The sequence below is a fragment of the Pistacia vera genome, unplaced genomic scaffold, assembly GCF_008641045.1.
Source record: "Pistacia vera cultivar Batoury unplaced genomic scaffold, PisVer_v2 Contig70, whole genome shotgun sequence".
Lineage (NCBI taxonomy): Eukaryota > Viridiplantae > Streptophyta > Magnoliopsida > Sapindales > Anacardiaceae > Pistacia > Pistacia vera.
This window is the reverse complement of record NW_022196557.1, coordinates 337,516-359,063: the sequence shown is the minus strand read 5'-3', so window position 1 is coordinate 359,063 and position 21,548 is coordinate 337,516. Positions and strand designations below refer to the sequence as shown.

At 37.4% G+C, this 21,548-nt stretch overlaps 2 protein-coding genes across 2 annotated transcripts; both read left to right on the top strand.

Annotated features, from left to right (window-relative positions):
* Positions 1 to 11,675: 11,675 nt before the first annotated feature.
* LOC116114084 (U11/U12 small nuclear ribonucleoprotein 48 kDa protein-like) lies at positions 11,676 to 15,131 on the top strand (the record flags this gene model as incomplete). Its single annotated transcript, XM_031400238.1, is given in 7 exon segments — positions 11,676 to 12,195; positions 12,198 to 12,458; positions 12,461 to 12,847; positions 12,954 to 12,960; positions 13,189 to 13,303; positions 13,965 to 14,060; positions 14,575 to 15,131. Coding segments are annotated over 7 exon segments (1,515 nt in total), but the record flags the coding sequence as incomplete, so codon positions are not given.
* A 2,814-nt stretch (positions 15,132 to 17,945) lies between these two features.
* LOC116114090 (eukaryotic peptide chain release factor subunit 1-3) lies at positions 17,946 to 20,731 on the top strand. Its single transcript, XM_031400243.1, has 3 exons — positions 17,946 to 18,022; positions 18,687 to 20,142; positions 20,300 to 20,731. Exon 2 carries the CDS (start codon positions 18,704 to 18,706, stop codon positions 20,015 to 20,017), a length of 1,314 nt encoding a protein of 437 aa, XP_031256103.1. The 5' UTR covers positions 17,946 to 18,022; positions 18,687 to 18,703; the 3' UTR covers positions 20,018 to 20,142; positions 20,300 to 20,731.
* Positions 20,732 to 21,548: the final 817 nt, after the last annotated feature.

Genomic DNA, 21,548 nt, shown 5'->3' with positions numbered 1-21,548 from the left:
GTTCATACTCAAAAACGAAATAAAATAACAAAAACAAACTGAATCAAGATTCATCATTGAAAAAAAAGCAAAAGATGGAGAAATCTTCTCTAATTTGAAGCCCAAATCTTCAATAATCTTCTCCTTCCAAGAGTTGCCTTCCAAATGACAAACCAAGACCTTTTTTCTTTCATTTTCGTGCTAATTTATACCTCTTTCACTTAAGGACCAAGCCCTAGCAAACCAAAACGCGTCGTTTTATTTTTCACATCTGACGCAGTTTCGCCGCGGCGAGAATCTTTCGAGCCAAATTTGAGCATGAAAGATTCTGAATCTGGAAAAGTGTTAAACATATAATTTTAGACCTTTAAATTATCTTTCTACTCATTCAAGAATCAGCACAATCCAAGGTCAACAGCTCAGGTTATTATTGAAGCACGTCCAAAGACGTTTTTCTTCAGTTTCCACGTATTGTTCACGACTTCAAGCCAAGTTTTCACCATTGTCCAATTAGAATTAGGAAAAACCCAAAACATGAAAGTTTTAGTTCTGCTTCTTACTTTCCAAAGCTTCTAAAATCAGGTCATTATGAGTTTCCAAGTTCAAGTTACGTAATTTACACTCAAAACTGGCATTTATGCTCAAAATCATCGTTTAGGCTTGCAAAGACAAATTAATAGAATTAGATAGCAATTATGGCCCAAATTGTATGAGAAGTATCCTAAATCCTATCGAAATTCAATGCAAAATCATAGGAAAAATCGGATTATCACCAAGATAACGAAGTTCTTGGTAGTGGATTGTCCATCCGCCTTTAATGGCATTCTAGGACGACCTCTACTACGAAGTTTCAAGGCCGTCACCTCTATCGATCATCTGAAAATGAAGTTCCCCACTTCGACGGGGATTGGGGAAGTGAAAGGATCTCAATGCGAATCTCGCGACTGTTACGTAAAAGTAGTGCATATGGCATGCAAGGGAAAAAGAAGGCCAACAAGTATCCTCAAACAGGCTATGGTGATCGACAGGATCGAGCCACAACCCGACCTAGTAGAGGACAACATGGAACCTAGCATCCAGGAGTGCCCTCATAGTGGGCCAGTTGAGCATCTATTTGAGATATTAGTCAATCAAAATGAGTCGACTCAAGTGTTGAGAATTGGGAGTAATCTCAACCCCTAACCTGCCAAAAGCTTGACGAGCTTCCTCAGAGAGAATGTCAATGTTTTTGCATGGACTCATACTGATATAATCGGGATCAGTCCGAATGTGATATGTCATGCACTCAACATTGATAGTGCAATCAAGCCGGTTCATCAGAAGAGAAGAGCCATGGATCCAGAGCGTTATTCTGCCTTGAAAAGTGAGATAGATAAGCTCCTTTCGAATGGGTTTATTCGGGAGGCGCGTTACCCAAGTTGGGTTGCCAATCCAGTCTTGGTAAAGAAGCTTAATGGAAAGTGGCGAACCTGTGTCGATTTCACCAACCTCAACAAAGTCTGTCCAAATGATAGTTCCCCCTTGCCAAGGATCAACTAGCTCATTGATGCCACCTTCAGGCATGAGCTGTTGAGTTTTATGGACGCCTACTTAGGGTACAATCAGATCCCGATGTATGCACTTGACGAAGAGCATACCTCGTTCATTACAGATCGAGAACTGTACTGTTACAAGGTCATGCCCTTCAGCCTGAAAAACGCTGGGGCAACCTACCAATGGCTGGTTAATCATATGTTTTCCGAGCAGATCAGAAAGTTGATGGAAGTTTATATGGATGACATACTGGTTAAGTTGCATGTCGCTTCAGATCACATAGTGCATCTCGCTAAGATGTTTGACATACTCCAAAAGTATAGGATGAAGCTCAATTCTCTTAAGTGCTCATTCGGAGTATCCTCAGGAAAGTTTCTAAGGTATATGGTTAACCAAAGGGGATCGAAATCAACCTCGAGAAGATCCAAGCTCTCCTAGATATGAAAAGTTCGACCAACCGAAAACAAGTTTAGAGCCTAAATGGGAGGATAGCGGCTCTCAGTCGCTTCATATTAAGGGCAACAGATCATTGCTTGCCATTCTTTAATATACTCAGGGCTTACAAGAAGTTCGAGTGGTCTCCAAAATGTGAGCAGACTTTTCAGAGTATAAAAGAACACTTCGGAAAGCCACCTCTTCTATCCAAGCCTCTTTTTAAGGAAATTCTATTCCTCTACTTGTCCGTCTCTCGGTATGCGGTCAACGCAGCTCTCATTCGGGAAGAGGGCAGAGTTCAGTGGCCAGTGTATTACGCAAACAAGCAACTACTGGACGTCGAGATGCGGTATCCAAAGATGGAGTGATTAGCTTATACCCTATTGATCGCCCCTAGGAAGCTGTGACCCTATTTCCATGCCCCACAATCCATGTTTTGACCAACTACCCACTCAGACAAGTTCTTCAAAAGCCAGAAGCTTCGGGTAAGTTACTCAAATGGGCAATGAAATTGAGTCAGTTCGATCTACATTATAGACCAAAGACAACAATCAAAGGGCAGGTTGTTGCCAATTTTATTTCGGAGTTCTCGTACCAGCCAAATCAAGAATCCAAGCAATTAGCCAGTGAAGTCATCTAGGAAGCTGTTTAGAACTTGTCAACTTAAAGCCTCTATGTCGATGGTTCCTCGAATAGAAGAAGAGTTGGAGCCGGTCTTCTACTCAGTCCCAAAGGGACTCACATTCATGGAATTATTCGATTTGGGTTCTAAGCTACGAATAATGAGGCCGAATATGAAGCGCTGCTTGCTAGTCTATGACTAGCAAGCGAAATGGGATTGGATGCGATCAATATTCACAGCGACTCCCAGTTGGTTGTTAATAAGATTTTGGGAGAATATCAAGCCAAGGAAGAAAACATGTTCAACTATTTGAAGAAAGCTAAGGTCGCACTCGAGCCTTTCAAGCGCTTCACGATCAAGCAAATCCTAATAGACAGTAACTTTCTCGCGGACGCCTTGGCAAGGATAGCCTCATTGCTAGACTCTGATGTGCCAAAAAGTGTTCCAGTTTGGTACATAGAGATTCCTAGTATCAGCTCGCCTGAGCAGACCGTAGCTACAACATAATCTACCTCCTAGATGACTCCAATCATTCAGTATCTTCGAGATGAGACTCTACCTAGTGACAAGACTATGGCGAAAATCCTGCGCACTAGAATTGCTCATTACACGTTTATTAGAGATCAGCTATACAAGCAGGAGTTTAGCGCCTCTCTCCTCCGATGTGTAACCGACGAAGAAGTAGACTATACATTATGAGGGAGATATATGAAGGGATCTACAGTAATCATACCACCGCACGATCCCTTGCCAATAAAATTGTCTGTTAGGGATATTATTGGCCTCTACTTCAGGAAGACACTTTCAACTTTGTGAAAAAGTGTGACAAGTGCCAACGGTTCGCGAACATCCTGCGACCTCATTCCCACCAACTGACAACAATGACTAGCCCTAGCCATTCTCTTTATAGGGAATTAATCTTATCGGACCCATGCCAACCGAAAAATGAGGCGTCAAGTATGTTGTGGTCGTAGTGGATTACTTCACCAAATGGGTCGAGGCCAAGCCTTTGGCCGTGATCACTACTAAGAATCTCAAAGACTTCGTCTTCAAGAATATAGTGTGCCGCAATGGGATTCCCTATACCCTCATTTCTGATAATGGAAAGCAGTTTGACAATGAGAAATTCAAGCAGTTTTGCGATGAGTTGGGGATCCATAAAAAGTTTGCCTTAGTCGCAAGATCGCAAGCCAATGGTCAGGTTGAAGCTGTCAACAAGACCATCAAGCACACAATAAAAGCCAAGTTTGGCGCTGCCAAGAGCAATTGAGCCGATGACCTCCCAGAAGTTCTATGGGCATATAGAACAACTCTGAGAACCTCTACTTCGAAAACACCCTTCTCGCTAGCATATGGCTATGAGGCTATGATTCTAGTGGAAGCAGGGACTGGTTCACTCCAGAGAGACTTATTCAATGAGATAAACAATGAAGCACTTTTACGTGCAAGTCTGGACCTAGTTGAAGAATGCCGCGAAAAGGCTCGGTTAAGGATAGCATCATACTAGCAGCAGGCGAAAAGGTTATTCGAGTCTAAGGTCAGGAGAAGAGACTTCAGGTAGGTGACTTGGTTCTAAAAGAAGTCATTCTCGGTACAGGAGAACCAAGTGCGGGGGTATTGAGACCTAACTGGGAGGGCCCTTACAGCATCACTAAGGTAATACGACCTGAAACGTATCACCTCAAGAGGCTTAATGGTTCTAAAGTACCGCGAGCTTGGAATGCTGAGCATCTTCACCCTTATTACCAGTAATTTCGAACCCGCTCTTAATCTTGTTCATTTCTATTGCTTGTAAAGTTTCCCTTCTAATCTTTATGAATAAGATCGTTTTGCTTTCTCTTGAGGGAATATTTGTATCATGCTCTTTTGAATGATCTTGTTCGTTACAATATTTTTACAAGTTCCCTGATCAGATGTATAATATTAGTCTTGTGAAGTGCTTGAATTATAGAAGTACTATCGCAAGTGGCTGAAAATGTTTCTTTTATATATATGTCTTAGTAAATACAATGAACAACAGAAAGATACCAAAAAAAAAAAAAAAAAAAAAAAAAAGTGTTAAAAGAAAATTTTTGAAAAACAGAAGAGGCAATCACTGGTCCCCGCCTCCAAGCTCTTTGGGTACAACCTCTATATCCATTGGTTGGTCGTCGACTGCCTGATCAGTTGCTTGGTCCTTAGGGACGTATGCCTCCGAATGGTCATCCTCCGGAAGAGGCTCTTGTCCCTCTTTTTCCTTGGCATCATTAGCTTGGGCCATGGAGGCAAGGATGTCCTGGTATTCATTTGGGAAGTCGGAGAGGTCCATCCCTGGATTCCTCGATCGCAAGCTGCAGATGGCTTGTATTGCCTAGTCAGCAGCTCTCCTCTCGAGTTCAAGGTTTTGCCGCTTCATCTATTTAGTTAATGAAGTGACTCACCCTTGGAGTAGCTCGAGATCCACCTCCAGAGCCCTTTTCTGCTTCTCAAAGTTTTCCCACATTCGAGCTTTGTCCTCCTCCGCCTTCCTGGCACGCTCAGAGTTCACCTTCAGCTCTTTCTCTTTCTCACCACACTCTTTGGTTAGTCTTGCCACTGTCTTTTGAAGCTCCTTATTTTCCTCGCATCTCTTCTCAAGCTCGACCTTCTGGAAGTCCACTATACGAAAGCATAATTTCTCTCTACCAAGTACTGATTCGCTTGAATGTGAACAGCTTTCGCCTCTGCGTCCAAAGCCGCAAAGTCTTGTTTTAGCTTGGTATTCTCCTCCCTTAGCTCGTGGAATCCTCTAGTAGAGTCCATATCGATCTTCTGTTGGGTCATGTGTAAGGCAAGCAAGGACTGTATGAGAAAAGAAACAAGAGTTAGCCTCATTTTTTTTCGAAAATCATAAAAGTTAGAAAATCAATTGATACTAAAAAGTCCTTGACAAGATCAAACTGTTTTACCCGGCTTTGCAACTGAAGCTCAGTAGCCACCAGGTCTGCGGGTCGAGAAGCCACGAACTTCTCAAAGGCTGCAGCCAGTTGGCATTTCAGCAAGGTATACACCATCGACTGTAGGTGCTCTGGCAGTTGCCCCATGGAATCAAGCACAGGCGGGTCTAGTCTCAGAGGAACATACACTTTGTCAACCCGTTACTTGCCCGCTCTCTTTTGGGCAACCGCGACCTCCCCCTCTCCTCTACGCGAGCTCTCAAGGACCGCCGAAGTGCTAGGGGCACTCCTCAAGGGCACCCCTGAGCAGAAAGCCTAGTAAGGCTACAATCCTTACGGCAGCATCCCGAAGCCCTTCGGCTTGGACTCTGACTCCTCTTCAGCAAGTTACTGCTTCCTCTTGTTGGCCTTCTGGCCCATGGTTTTCTGCTTCGCGACGCGAGTAGCCACAGGCCAAGAAGCTTTTCCACGTCGCTCTGTGGATGTTCGTCTTTCTGCACCAATATGTATCCTTCCTATAGGGATACCATCGGGGATCGGCTCGATCGGGTCAACCTAGGGAAATATGAACCCCTTAGTCCTCGTTGATGGCTTTGGAACCCTGGGTGGCATGGTCGCTACGCACCATAGAAACATGTTAGCAAAAAGGTCACCTCTGCAAAAAAAAAAAAAAAAAAAAAAAAAAAAAAAAAAAAGGTCCTAAGCGTGAAGATACTTACAAGCTAGGGGTTCCAAAGATGCTTCCAGGTTGAAGAAACCGTACTTTTGCAAGTTGGCAATAGTTACGAATAGTCTTGCGTCACGACTCTGTTCGAGTAGACGATCGAACGTCACAATGCGGTTAAAGTCTGTCAGAGTCGTTAACCTGGTCGTCTTATTTTCTGCAAAGAGACAAAAAAGTTTGTTAACTTCACCTATCAAAGAGGAGCTGAAGAAAAAGGGACAATCCACAAATCAAAGAAAAGGAAAACCTACTCAGCTCCCTAAATTGACAAACACCATCGTATGCAAAAAAGAAAAATTTGGTTTCATAAGCCTCGACATTACTAGGGTAACCAAATATTCCTCCCTCGATTGAAGATCACTTCGAGAGGTAAAAAGAGTATTTATCTTTACTCTTCTTCAAATAGTTAGAGCATGCGAGCTCTAACGCTGTCAGCTCGCAAAGACCATTTTTACCACATGCGATATACATAGCAACAGCTATCATATACATATTAGGCATCAACTGTAATGGCATAACCTTGAAGTGGTCGAGGATTGATCTGATGAAGGGATGAAAAGGTATCAACACCCCATACTTAAACATCACCTCGAAGATCGTGACCATTCCTTCTAGGGGATTCCGAGCTGTGTACATCATGTGCTGGTAGACATCTACGCTAAGCTCGAACTGTCCACCGCTTTCTGTATCTCGTCCCTGGTGGCCATTGATAATGTCTCTTGCATGAGGCCTGCTGAGGTGCTCAGTGCCTACGAGCTCGTCCCCTCGGCCATTCTGGTCGCTGAAGTGTCCATTGCTCCTAAAATCTAAAAAAGGGGCGACATACAGAGATGACTTAATGTCCATACAGTGTCCCGTATGATGATGTGGAAGAGTAAAAGAAACCTTAATTTACCTTCCTTAACCCCTAGCAAAACCCTAAAAACCCTTGAGAATGAATTCCCAAGAATTCGTGCCCCAAGTTTTCACTTCTAAAAAAAAAAAAAAAAGTTTTCCTTTTTTACCACTGTCCAGAAACATGCATCGTGTAGGTTTACCAGACAGTTCATACCCACAATTACTGTAAAGTCAAGCTTTTAACAGAAATAAAAGAGGGAAATAAAGGAGAGTCCTCCTTACCTCTTGACTATTGGGGACGAACTTCCTGTTGTAATGAAGAGTGCGCATTAACTGGAAGAAGAATGGACTGATTTCACAAGTGCAACAGCTTTGCTTTTCTCTCTGAAAATGTGAGTTATGTGATAAAACTTGAGGCGAACCTGGGGTTTTATAGGGGGAAAGGCAACGATTGGTTTCCTTAGCAAGCGATGCTTGGGCGGGATACGTTTCTTGCCATTGATTACAACCACGTGTCGTTAATCCACATGAAGAGTAACCTTCACGCTTTGTGGAATTAGAGTAACCAAGCGTCGGTGCAGTTATCTCCTCCATATTAAATGCGCCCTCATCTGCATTTAATGCTCTGAAAGGGAATGTTGTTTTAGCATGTCTGACACTTATTACGCAAGAGACACGTATGTCAGAATAAAGTTTACTTTATTGACCAGACTAGCTATCAAGCGCAACGGGTAACATCTAAAGAGGTTGTTTGAGTAAAACACTCTTCTCCATGTATCGATTTCGAGACGATGTGACCTCTTGTTTTTGAAAAAAATATACTAAGTATTTTCAGGTCGTGAGTGACAGATGGAGTCCAAAGCATGTTGGTATAACACTAAGCAATGTCTGACCCAGGTCGCTGAACTTGTGGAGGAAGGTCGCCTCAAGTCGCTTGTGCTATTCTTAGAGACCTATACTGCAACCTCCTTATACTTCACTGGTCGGGTTAAACCACTAGTTTCACATTATCTTAACTGCTTGTCTCATACAGCTCGATCAAGAGTCACTCAGGATAAGTCAGGTCATGGCATAATCATGAAGTTCTCAAGGTTCAATCCTTAAACCTTAAGAACTGGGGGGCTTCTGTTATGCCTAAAAAATCAGGGCTGATGTAAGCTCACAACAGCAAGGGTCAATCAGAGTTTAGGAAGGTTTGTGTCGTCCAGACGTTGTCACGTCGCACAAGAACGGAAGAAGTAAGATTGTTGTCAGTGTGGCAGGTGAAAGCTTGGCTTGTGAGTGGCTAGAAATTGTCTACTTGCCCAAGCCCTACGCGATTTAGGATATCTCCTATACAGTTAGCCAATGGGAAGCAAGGTAAGAATTGTACCACACCTATCCGACTACAAAATCATGGTTATTACCTTGAATCCCTTGACTATAAATAGATGACTCCTCTCTCATTTACAAGATCTGGTCATTTTTAGTTTTCTAATAGCAGACTCTCTCTCTATGTATTTAAATTCTCTCTAGATTGTAACTCAGCTTGCTGCCCGCAACCTGACTGTAATCATCTATCAATACAAATATAGTGGACGTAGGATTTGCTTTTGAGCATCACAACCACTTAAAAAATTGTCTCTTGTTTATTCTTTCGTTGCACATTTCCATATCACGTGTAATTTCTAAGTCCGCTTAGCACTTTACATGTACAAGTTGTTGGTGTCAAAATCAAGCATCAACACTAACCTTCTTAAATTGGGTCACACTAAGGTATGTGAGAATGTACTTAGTTTATGTTCACACAACGCAGCTACACACCATATATAAAAGCTTAATTTTCTTATATAATTTTTTGACCTTAAATTTAGTTGCATACGTATATTTTGATGATCCCTTTGTCCTGCACTATGAACATTCTTTGCATGGTTGCTCATTAAATCACAAATCCTACTTGTCAATCCAATGTGTCAAGATGAAACAATTCTACAGCCCCAAAACGAGTTCCAAAATGTGCTACGTAAAGTAATTAAGATGATATGAACCTTTGGAATACCAATATAATGCATTAATATCTCATTAAATCTAATCAAGAAAAGTTTGGATAATGTGCTACGTAATGTAATCAAGATGATATGAATCTTTGGAATACCAATGCAGTATATTAATATCTCATTAAACCTAATCAATAAAAGTTTGGGTTAATATGAACATTTGGAATATCAATGCAATGCATTAATATCTCATTAAACCACACATCCAACGTGGCAAGAGAGAGCAATTCTAGAGCTCCAAAATAAAGCAATTTTAGAGCTAAAAAAAAGAAGAAAAATATGTCCTACATGTCACTCAAACAGGTATGCTTTTACCTTTGGATTTTGTATACCAATGCAACAATTAATATATATTCACATATTCACCAATAAAATTCAATTACATGATAACCACAAATCCTACGTGTCAAGATGGAACAATTTTACAGCCCCAAAATGAGTTCAAAATGTACTACTTGTCAAACAATCAAGGGGGGTATTAAGCTTTCTTTATATATATACAGATTTTATAACTAAGAATTTTTATTATTAAGAGAATACTATATATGCAATAAAAATTGATTAAAATGGTAGGAAAACTGAATATATTTTACTTTGTTATATTTCAAATATTTTTAGATTTTACAACGAATATATAATATATATGAATATTATTAAGTAAGAATGTCTTGAGATTTATAGCATTCACATTAAAGAATGATTATATTAATATTATGTATAATTTTGAGTGATATTGCGAAGAAAAAAACTTTGAAAGGTAACTCCTTTATTTTCCATAAGAGAGACTAAAATGTTAAATATTTATAAAAGGAAAAGTTAAAAAAAAAATTAATTAGACAATTATATTAAATTATACTATTTATTATAAAATGGAATGTGTACATATAGAATTTTAACGTAAATAGCTTATCAAGATGGTTGATATTGAAAGAGTAATATTAATTTTGTCTAATTTTAAAGATAGAATATAGATATATTTGCCTTAATTCAATAAGAAGATTGAGTTAAATTCAAAAAATGACTAAATATACATATATTTTAGACGGCTGAACTTAAGGAGACGTCTAAGGCAGTTGCCTTGCCCTTGGAGGCTTGAACCGGTGAAATTGCCCATGACATTGCGTTTAACCTTTTGATCGTAACATCTACTTATTTACAAAGAATGGAACTCATGTCGCATTACGTTGGCAAAACACAATGAAAATTAACCAGAACACTCAACTATATAATTGATAACTAACCTGTTTATGTTGATATACTGAGCTAAATTTTTGGAGAGCACAATAACTGCAGCAGATGCATGACGGAAGTACCTTAATGGAGACAAAGTAAATAAGGAAATTGCCCATTACAGTCACTCACTATACGATCAATAGAACAAAACCACAATCAAGGAGAACCTACATAAATTAAGGTATTATCAATGGTAAATGATATATATACAAAAGTGTAGCAAAAAGACAAATATGATCAGTCAGTCCCATATTATCTCGTGTTGCCCCTGCTTCGTCTTCATCTCCTTTAGATGGCCACCCAGTTTCCGATATGTGAACCGCAAGTTTCTTGTAACCCATAGAACCAAGTGCTGAATAAACTGCATCAATCTGTGCAAATGGGAAGAAAACGAAGAAAGAGAAGAAAAAACTAGAGAATTTGAAAGCAGAAAATTATAATCAGAAGCAAATTGAAGAGAAGCAAATTTCGGAAAAAGACTTACGAGAATGAAGGCACTCGGTGATGGATCAATGAAACGAAACCTATATTAGAAGCCGAACCCAGATCGCAAAAGATTCAAAGCGGGAAGAAAACGAAGAAAGAGAAGAAAAAAATTAGAGATGTATTTACCTGAATATGAAGCCTTTAGGCTGCCCAGTATATATACGCTGAATATGAAAAGACTGGATGGCAATGCAATGCAATATCTAAAATAATTAAAAATGTTTATTTATTTATACTTTAGGATAATAATGTTGTTTATATCATCGCCGATAAAATTCAACCATGTCAATCACAAATCTACCGTATCATTATGTTAGACCTTTGGAATGTACACCTGTATACCTTTGGAACGTACACCTGTATTATTATTATTATTATAAAGCAATTCCCAAAATGCGCTATTTTTCAGTAGGTGTAGTACTGTCGCCGGATTTTTCAGGTGCCAACTCCTTCCCTGGTTTTTTTAGTAGGTGTTGACTCCATCGCCGGATTTTCCGGTGGTGAAAAATCCGGATTACAATTAATAGTGGTGATGGTTGCTATCACGGTGTTGTAGAATTTGTTTGGTGATTTCTGGGTTTTTGTTCTGAGACTCTCAAAGCTGGTAATAACACTTTTCGTTCTCACTGCAGGAGGCGGGGCTTTTTCTTGCTATAGATATTGATCTGGACCAATGACCATCGCCCAAAATTCATATTCAACGGAAGAAAGAGGTAAAATCTTCTAATGTTTTTGAGTAGGCAACTGTAACAGGGGTGATATGGGAGAAATTTTGGAAATATTGGGTGGTGGTGGTGGTGGCGGCGGCGGCTAATTTTGTGGTGATAGGTGGTGATATTTGCTAATAGGGATATATAAAATTTCTGAAATATTGATCAACCGAAGTTAAGTTTTGTGGTGGTGATAAGTTCCTGTTTTCGTTTGTCATTGAAAACTACTCACAGAGGCAGGGCTGCTCTCATTTAGTCTCCGAAACATTGAAATCTGTGAACCCTTGTTCAACACCTCCATTAAACCCCAACCCTAATTTAACCCAAATTCCAAACCCGTATGATCGCTCAACAACACTCTCCTCTCTCAAAACCCTCATCTCTCATTCTCACCAACCTCTTCCAAATTCCAAATTTCTCCCTCCAAAGCCCCAAAACGACCACTTCCTCCCCTGCCCTTACAACCCCCACCATCTCATGCCTCCTGAATCCCTCTTCCACCACATTTTTCACTGTCCATCTCCTATCTCAATTGACTCTCCAAATTACCAAAATAGCCTACTATCGTTTTCAACATTATACCATCAAAATCCCCATTTCGCCATTCAAGATTTAAACCAGGAGCTCTACTTTTCTTTAGATGATTACATTACTACCCTGGATTTTCTAGTTTCTTTTATAAAGATTGCCCTGGTCCTGTTTGTTTATTAGATAGTCTTTTAAGGAGTAAAAGAATTTTTACTTTGCTTGGTTTTTTATCTTTAGAATGTGCTAATGTTTGTTATTATGATAAAGAAGTTAAGACAAAGATTGAAGGTTTTGATGAATTGGGGTTCAGGATTTTAGGTTCTGATTTCTGGTTTATTAGGAGAGAAATTGAGGGTTGGAGTGCTTGTGAGTACTTAAATCTGTACTCCTTTACTGTTGTTTGTGCAATTTTGGGGTTAAAAGGGTGAAAGAGAGTGATTTCAACAAATCGGTAATCATTAATTCGTCACAATTTGGTATTGTGATTAATGTTTATTTGAGGGATCATATACTTGTTCTGGTTGGGTTGTGTTTGAAAGCTGTTATAAGGGAAGCTTCGGCGATTGTGGAGTTGTTGAAGGGCCGAGAATTGGAGGGGAATTTAAAGAGTATGAGTTTGAAGTGTCCTGCTTTATCTCAGACTTTGATGTTGTTGGCTTCTCAGCTTTCTGTTTTATATGGGCAACTGAGTGCAAAATTATTTGCTCTTAACATTTTTAAGCAATGCATATTAGAAAGTGCCTCACCGTTGTTGTTTCCATTAGAGCAAAACTCGACTATGTCTTCTGATTTAAAAGAAGAAGATCAAAGTTGACATTCTACCCATAGTGAGATTATGAATGTCAAAGTTGATAAGCCCCTTGAAAGGGTTGTAGATGAGAGTAAAGTAGGTGAATTGGTTCATGAATATGTCAGCAATAAGGTATAAATATTTGTCTATCTTATTTGTCATTTATGTTTTCATGAATTTTTATTGTTCCATGGTATTGGTATGAATCGATTGTCTTATTTATATGGTTCCTATTCAATTGACATCCACTTTAGAGCTTCTTTGTATTGTCTTTAACTTGCTGTGATAGTATTATTGTCTGAAATATGTGTATCTTGAATCTAAGGATCTGATGCTGATAGAGTTTTCCTTTATCTGTAGAATGGCTGAGCATGCTTATGTGTCTAATAGAGCCAATGAGGAGAGGAAAAAACGTCCTTCATATAGACCTATAATTGAGCATGATGTACTTCCTAAGAAACAATCATCTAACCAGGTATTTAGCTTTCTTAAATATGTAAGTAATATGAGTTGCATATGTTTTATTTTACAATTTAAAACATGATTCAAGAAACTGAAAGCTACTTGTTAGCATTAGATGATGCCATTAGCCATGTGGATGGTTAGGATACCTGGCTTTAACCTAAATTACAATTCAGATAATTGAAACTTTATTTGGTCATACTGGTTCTTCAGGCATATATATTGCCACAGCAAGTGCATTAACTTGGTGTTTCCCTTGTGTGGAACTTTTTTCTTAGGAGACCATGTTTACCTAATTCTAGATTTAGGATATGCCTTAACTTTCTCAATCATTAAACATTATCATTATGCACAAGTTTCATGAGGTAGGGGTCAGTTTTCTTTTAAGTGCATTTAGTTCATTGCTGTTGGCAACTATATTAGAATTTAGGAAACAACCTCATGCATGACACAAGGAGTCAGCTTGTTGTAGTGGGTTAGTACATTTAACTTGTCAACAGTTTTAGTAAAATGCTTATAACAACCAGAAAGAGGCACTTCAGGGAACATAACAGCAAATTACTAGTATTTTATCTGGTGTCCTCTCTCTTGACAATTATCTTTTTTACATGAAAGATGGTTTGAATAAACTGTTGTTGACAAATCTTTGTTTGTTTAAATAAGGAACAAGTAAGAATAAGACGAAAGAGGATTTATTGGCTGAAGAAAGAGATTACAAATGCTGAAGAATGTCATATCGTGGGAAAAAGTTGAAAAGAACAACTTTAAAGGTAAGAATCTAGTTTTGAAAAGGTCTTTCTAACGATTACATTTTCTGTTATCTAATGTTTTACTTCCTACCTAATTGATGACATCCCGGCTTGTCAAATGCATGTGTTGAACTTTGTAATTGAGGAGAGATTACTTGATATGTTTATTTTCTTAGCGTAGAAGTTAGTCTTATGGATGGAAAAGATTATAAATTATGCATAATAGATCCGTGCAGTTTCAAACACTTGCCTCCACAGTCTTGAACTTTGGTAAATATTTGAAAGTTTTTTCTGGGAGAAAGCTAAATGAGAGAACCCATCAATTTGACAAAAATTATTTGTGATTAAAATCTTCATGTATTCTTACTAAAGATGGAGTCATAATATTCTTGTATCTAATGTCTTATTGTTTTCTCATACTAAAAGAATGCCTCATTGTTTTTTATTGCAGTTCTTTTTTGGTACATTGTCATCAATTTGAAATTTAAAGTTTAATGATAGTTTCCATACTCCATTTGTTTACATTGTTTCGGAGGTTATGAGGGATATAATAGAGGAACACATGGATGAAATTAAGCAAGCAGGTGGAATCAGTTGTTTTGTGAAGGGAGATGAAGAGGTAGGGATGGATGCTTTCATCAAGACCCCTTGCACAGGATCTTAATATGAATTGTAGGAAAAACAATAACAATTTATTTGAAGCAACTAGAGGTAGCCCAAACCATTACAGGAAACAATCTCACTATGGTCGTGATATCAAATCTACAATATTTGAGGATGCTTTGACTAGAGATCATGTGCTAATGAAGCAGGGCCTTCATGGGCATCGTGATAAGCATGTTGTAGAGGATCATTCTAGAAGCATAGAAAGGCGCAGAATTGATGACCTGTCCCATGAGAGCAACCATAGAAGAGAGTGAGAAGATGTGAAGTTGACTAGAACCAAACGTCAAGAGATCAAAACATCTAGCAGGTCCAATTATCACAATTATAGATCATCTTATTCATCAAGTTCTCATTGAAGAAAAATATAAGTCTATGATAATGCACAATCTGTGGTAGAAAATGCTTTCGAAGATAGATACGAGCCTTCGGAATCTCATGAAGTGCACAACAATGATGTATCCAATGGCAGTAACCATATAATTCTGGAATTATTCCATGAATGCACCAGCAGCTGATAGACAAAAGGGCCCTCTCCTTTTTAATATGATAAATCTGCTCTATTTCAACCGCGGGGGTAAGTCATTCTAGTTATACTTATATATATATATATTAAATATGGTTTTAATTAAGAGTTGATCAATAGTAGGGATTTTGTTGGTGCGTGTTTTACCCAGAAATTTGGAGCATGCTACAACACTTTGTCTGCACCTGTATCCTTATTTATGTTATTTTGTTTGTTGCTCAGCTTTATCTGGTTAGTTCTTTTTTTTTTGGTTTATTATTGACTCTTTTCGTATTAGACAGGAACATAGCACTTTTCTGTAAATTTCTATCATGTCATTTCATCATAATCATAAATTATATGATCATAAGACTGTCAGTGTCAGGAATTTAGGCTTCATGTGAACTACTTTGCATTTCTTGCATTCATATCTTTTTCCATAATCATTACCCTTTTTTTTTTTTTAAAACGATATGTATACATAAAATCTTTATTCATTTTGTGTGGATTAGTTGACTGAACTCTAAAACTAGACGGGGGTTGAAATGAGTCGAAGTCAATTATTTTAATTTTCATTCAGGCAGAAAACTTTGCATTTAAGCATTTTTGGATAAACAAGGAGAAAAAAATAGTAGGAATTCTGATTGGTTTGTAGTGATTTAGCTTATGGATATAGATAAAAAAGATTTTTTAGGTGGTGGTAATTAACACTGGCAGATTTAAACTTCATGATGGTATCCCATGTTTTGGAAAATTGATATGATTTATTGGTTGATTTGGAACTAAACAAATTACATTGCTTGATCTGATTTGAAAGTAACTGTGGTTCATTTCTTTTGGTAGTTAATGTGATAAGTGATGTATTATTTAGCTACTAAAACTCATGGATAATCAAATTCTCTCTGGAGCAAAGTCCAAAGATTTACAGGTGTGCTTGTGGTGTCCCAGAGCACTTTTAAATTTACTTGCGGAAAATGTTCAAGGATTTGTTTTTTGTTATAATTGTTTTTATCATCTAATTCAATTGCATAAAAGCTGATGGTCAACAATCTGCACATCATGAATTGCTTACAATCACAAGACAATACCACAGGTTTTGGTAGAGAAGATAAGAAGCTTTTTCATTCTTGTAAAGGAGAGGTGATTTAGGATTTTTGGTGCACAACATAATATACTTCTTATGTAGAATCTCTCTATCTGTAAATTTTGTTTTATTGTTTTGCACCTTGGATTCAACAACTCTCATGTAGAAATTTCCAGATGGTTTTTTTTTTATGAAAAATGTTATCCTTACAAATACACATACAAAGAGAGTTGTATGATATCAGCAAGAAAAAAAAAAAACAAAGAAAAAATGGAAAAAGAGAAAGAGAGAGAGAGAAATCATGAAAATCAAGGGTGGAGATTGTCTTTGTAAAACTAACATTGCTCTTTTTTTTATTTTATTAGTTTCTTCTTTTCTAGTTAACATCAAAACACAAGTATTTCACTATTTTTTCGCTTTTTGGACTGGAATTAAATTTGCAAAATTACCCTCTAAATTTAAATTATTATATTATCACACAATTTAATCATTAATATTTAATCAGATAAAAATAACTTTATAACAAATATATTTAAATTAACATAAACTATTATAAATAGAAATCAATATAATATTATTTTATTTAACAATTAAAATGAATGTTTTCTCTTTAATGAAATAAATAAATAAATTTTCAAATTTGACCTACCATTGGTCAACACCACTGGAGGTGGGAACCATGCAGTCACCTTTGGTGTGTAGGATATTGGTGGGCGACGATCTATTGATTTGGGCAAGTTTAGGTTGTCGATTATGTTGAAGATAATGTCATGCGTAGTAGTATGATCACTGTGCGTGATGTAATCTCCATCATATAATAGGTTGCTCGGAACTTGCCTAGATAGACAAATTGTTAGCCACATATATCTAATGCGTTGTAGGTGACACTTGATTCCCACTTTTGACGATGATGACCGACTGGCTACAGTGGTGGTGGAATTGACTTGTCGGTCATGGTGATAGTCTAGATCAATGACATTGATCAACTGATTACAATGGTAATGGCATAGACCTGTCACTGATGATGGATATAAATGGTGGGGATAGAACAATAATTTATTTTTCTTAAAGTATGATGATTATCGATATTTAATTAAATTATAGAATAATTAAAATCTAAATACAATTTTTTAAAGATGAAAATAGAAAAACATTTAAAAAGAGGGTTGAGAAGGATTTTTGTACCCTTTTCCACTCTCGGAATACCCTATTCCTCCCAAATTCTTTTAGAATCGGATTCCCCTTTTTTGTCCAAAAACAGTGGCGGAAAATTGAGTGTTTCTTTAAGTAAGTAATGATGGAATGTTTCCTTTCTTCCCTGATGTTGTTAAATTGTTTGATTTTTTCTTTTTTTTTGTTTTGGAGATTATAAGGTTATTTAAGTCTTAATATAAAAGACGATGTCTCCGTTAACCAATTCTATTAACAACATGTTGGGTGTCTTTGGTAGTTTCTTAATAATAAGGGTTTATACAGAAAATCCAAGGTGAAACAAATTTTTATCTCAAACGCTCTAGTTAAGTCGGTTTACTAAACTCAAATAAAGCAAAACCTAACCATGGTTAAATTGTCTGGTTAGGGTGGGATACCTGGTTATTAGTGACACTATAAATACCTTTTATTATTTTCGTTTGTATTTAGCGTCTCATGTTATCCTCCTCCTCTTAGAATTTAAGCCAATTACAACTTTTCTTCTTCCTTCTCTCCTCAAATTCGATCTGCAATTCTCAGGTGTCTCTCTTTCCTCCTCATCCGCATACATGTCTATCTTTTTACTCGATTTGTTTGTAGATTCATCAATTCATCTGAAAGCCTTTTCAATTTCTCTGATTTTTTTATTTTTTATTTTTTATTTTTGCTGATTTTGTATATCGATTTACTGAGATTTGAAACTCTGAAATTTGATTGATATCTGAATTGTATTATGTCCGTAACATGATTATTATTATTATTTGTTATTTAATTAGATAATTTTAAAGTGATGGCTTTGAATTCGATCGTTTTAATTCTGACAATAAGCCGATATTTTCTTATTTATTAGAGATAAAAAGAATATTTGGATGTTTGGCTTGAAAAAGGCATTTATTATTTTTCTTGGAAATAATATAATCTAATATGATTGCGTACATGTGAAATGTGTTCTTTTCCGAGTTGAGATGTGTTGGTGGATATCTTCTTTTTTTTTTTTTTTTTTTTTTTTAAATTTATAATTTTGAGTGTTGAGTGTCTTTTTTTAATTTTTTATTTAGTTAGTGATGCAGCATCTTTCTGCAAGTGCTGTTGTTTAATATATAAACTCAGTTATTATGGTTTTGTTTGTTGTTTATTGTTTATTTATTGCTCTTTTTTTTTTTTTTTTTTTTTTGGGGGGGGCGGGGGGGGGGGGGGGGGGCAGTTATTGCATTTTTTGCGATGGCAGACGGTCACGAGACTGATAAAAACATTGAGATATGGAAGATTAAGAAGCTAATCAAAGCACTTGAGGCAGCAAGAGGCAATGGAACAAGCATGATTTCTCTTATCATGCCTCCGCGTGATCAGATTGCGCGTGTCACTAAAATGCTTGGTGATGAATTTGGAACTGCTTCGAACATCAAAAGTAGGGTTAATCGTCAATCTGTTTTGGGGGCCATTACGTCTGCTCAGCAAAGGTTGAAGCTTTACAACAAGGTTCCTCCGAATGGGCTTGTGCTTTACACGGGAACAATTGTCACTGATGATGGCAAGGAAAAGAAGGTCACTATTGACTTTGAGCCTTTCAGGCCTATTAATGCATCTCTTTACCTTTGTGATAACAAGTTTCATACTGAAGCTCTGAATGAACTTCTGGAATCTGATGACAAGTTTGGTTTTATTGTCATGGATGGTAACGGGACTCTTTTTGGTACACTAAGTGGAAACACACGTGAGGTCCTTCATAAGTTTTCTGTTGACCTTCCTAAGAAGCATGGAAGAGGAGGTCAGTCAGCACTACGGTTTGCTCGGCTCCGTATGGAAAAGCGCCACAACTATGTAAGGAAGACCGCTGAACTTGCTACACAGTTTTATATCAATCCTTCCACTAGCCAGCCCAATGTTTCAGGACTGATACTTGCTGGTTCAGCTGACTTTAAAACTGAGCTTAGTCAGTCTGATATGTTTGATCCCCGCCTTCAGGCGAAAATCCTGAATGTTGTGGATGTTTCTTATGGAGGGGAGAATGGGTTTAATCAGGCAATTGAGTTGTCTGCTGAAATCCTTTCAAATGTGAAGTTTATACAAGAGAAGCGCCTGATAGGGAAATATTTCGAAGAAATAAGTCAGGACACTGGAAAGTATGTTTTCGGTGTTGATGACACACTGAAAGCTTTGGAAATGGGTGCTGTTGAGACACTTATTGTTTGGGAAAATCTGGATATGAATAGGTACACTTTGAAAAACACCACCAACAACGAAGTTATAATAAAACACTTGAACAAGGAGCAAGAAACAAACCAGAGCAGCTTCCGTGACTCTGGCACGAATGCTGAATTGGAGGTTCAGGAAAAGATGCCACTTCTCGAATGGTTTGCTAATGAATACAGGCGATTTGGTTGCACACTTGAGTTTGTTACCAACAAGTCGCAAGAGGGATCCCAGTTCTGCAGAGGCTTTGGTGGGATTGGGGGAATCCTCCGTTACCAGCTTGATATGAGGACATTTGATGAGTTTTCTGATGATGGAGAAGTTTACGGTGATTCTGAATAGCAATCAATCAAACATACTCCACTGCTGGTGCAGGGAGATGGGGTGAAAACCCTGTACCAGTGCGCGACATGTCGCGCTTGCTTCCCAGTTTCTGTGTTCCAAAAGTTCTTCAAAGTTCTATTGAGGTTTAAATTCCTGCACTCCTCTTTAATCTTACAATTTGTGTTTTGTGTATTAGCCTTATCTTGATTGGTTGGGCTTACACAATGTTTGTCTATAATTGGAGTTCATTTCTAGTAGTTTTCCTTTTTCTGTATATCATCTTATATTTTTTGTTATCAGGGGCAATTGCATGATGTCTCTGCAAAGCAAGCTTAATACTATTATGCCACATGGACTTTGTGATGGAGCAGCTCGGTATGATCGAACGCAAAGAAATCATGGAAATGAAAGGTCAGAAGGGCTACTGCTTAAGGATGGAAGGGGCCATGTGTGGTTGGTCGCTTGGTTATTGTTGGGACAAAGACCCCTTTCAGATATATAATATATAATATATATATCATCGGTATGCAAGCTATGGATGGTTTGTAATAAAATGCTATGTCTTTGACATACTCTCATTTGGTTTTGTTATTTTTGGTTATGGCGGAAGTATCTGTTGAACATTTACTTTTTTGTGAACCTTATAACATGGATGATATTATGATGATTATTGTTATGATATATGTTTAAAGTAAGAGTATCCTGTATTGTGTTGGGTTGTGAAATTTGAAATTCTTAGGGAAGTTTTGGTTGGTGATTATCTGCTGTGCTGATTGTTTCATTTATACATGAAAATTCAAATTGTGATTGGTTGTTTAACTTATGTTTGTGAGGAAGGCAGTGATTGATCAATTCAATGTGTAAATTTGTTTTGCCAAATCATCAATAATTCCACAAGGATTACTGAAATTGTCAATCTGTTTTTCCTTGGTAACCTATCTTTTAATTTACAGTGATTTCGGGACATATTCCTTTTAGACTGGTAGAATATGCATTTACAATCTCTTTAAATGTGACTATTTTCTGAATTGTTCACCAAATCCATTGTAATAATCACATATTTGTTATAAATGACCTAACATGACATTGTAAGCTTTGGCATTACAGGGTGTCAGGGTTTTGTTTCTAGACTTTAGGCCTAAAATTCGTCATGTTAGGTTAAGGTCAATAGCCAATATATATGGGCACCCCCTCTCGCACGGGGTGATGCGGAACTTTACAATACGTCTCCTTAGTGTTGAATGTGTTGTAAATGAATCAATATGATATTATTTGTTTTAGCATTACAAGGCTTCATGATATTATTTTTGGGTTTGAAGCCCAAAACACGTCATGTTGGGTTACCTATAATTAATTCTAAAACGTTTCTTTTTATTAAATAAAATCTTCAGCATAATAATATGAAATCCTTCTACAAATTCGTTAATAAAATCAATTATTATATTCCAAATCTCATCTTGAAAAACACATATATTAAATTCAATTATAAAAAATATAATATATAGGGTCTTTTACGTTAAAAAATCCATAAATTTGTCACTTAAAAGGG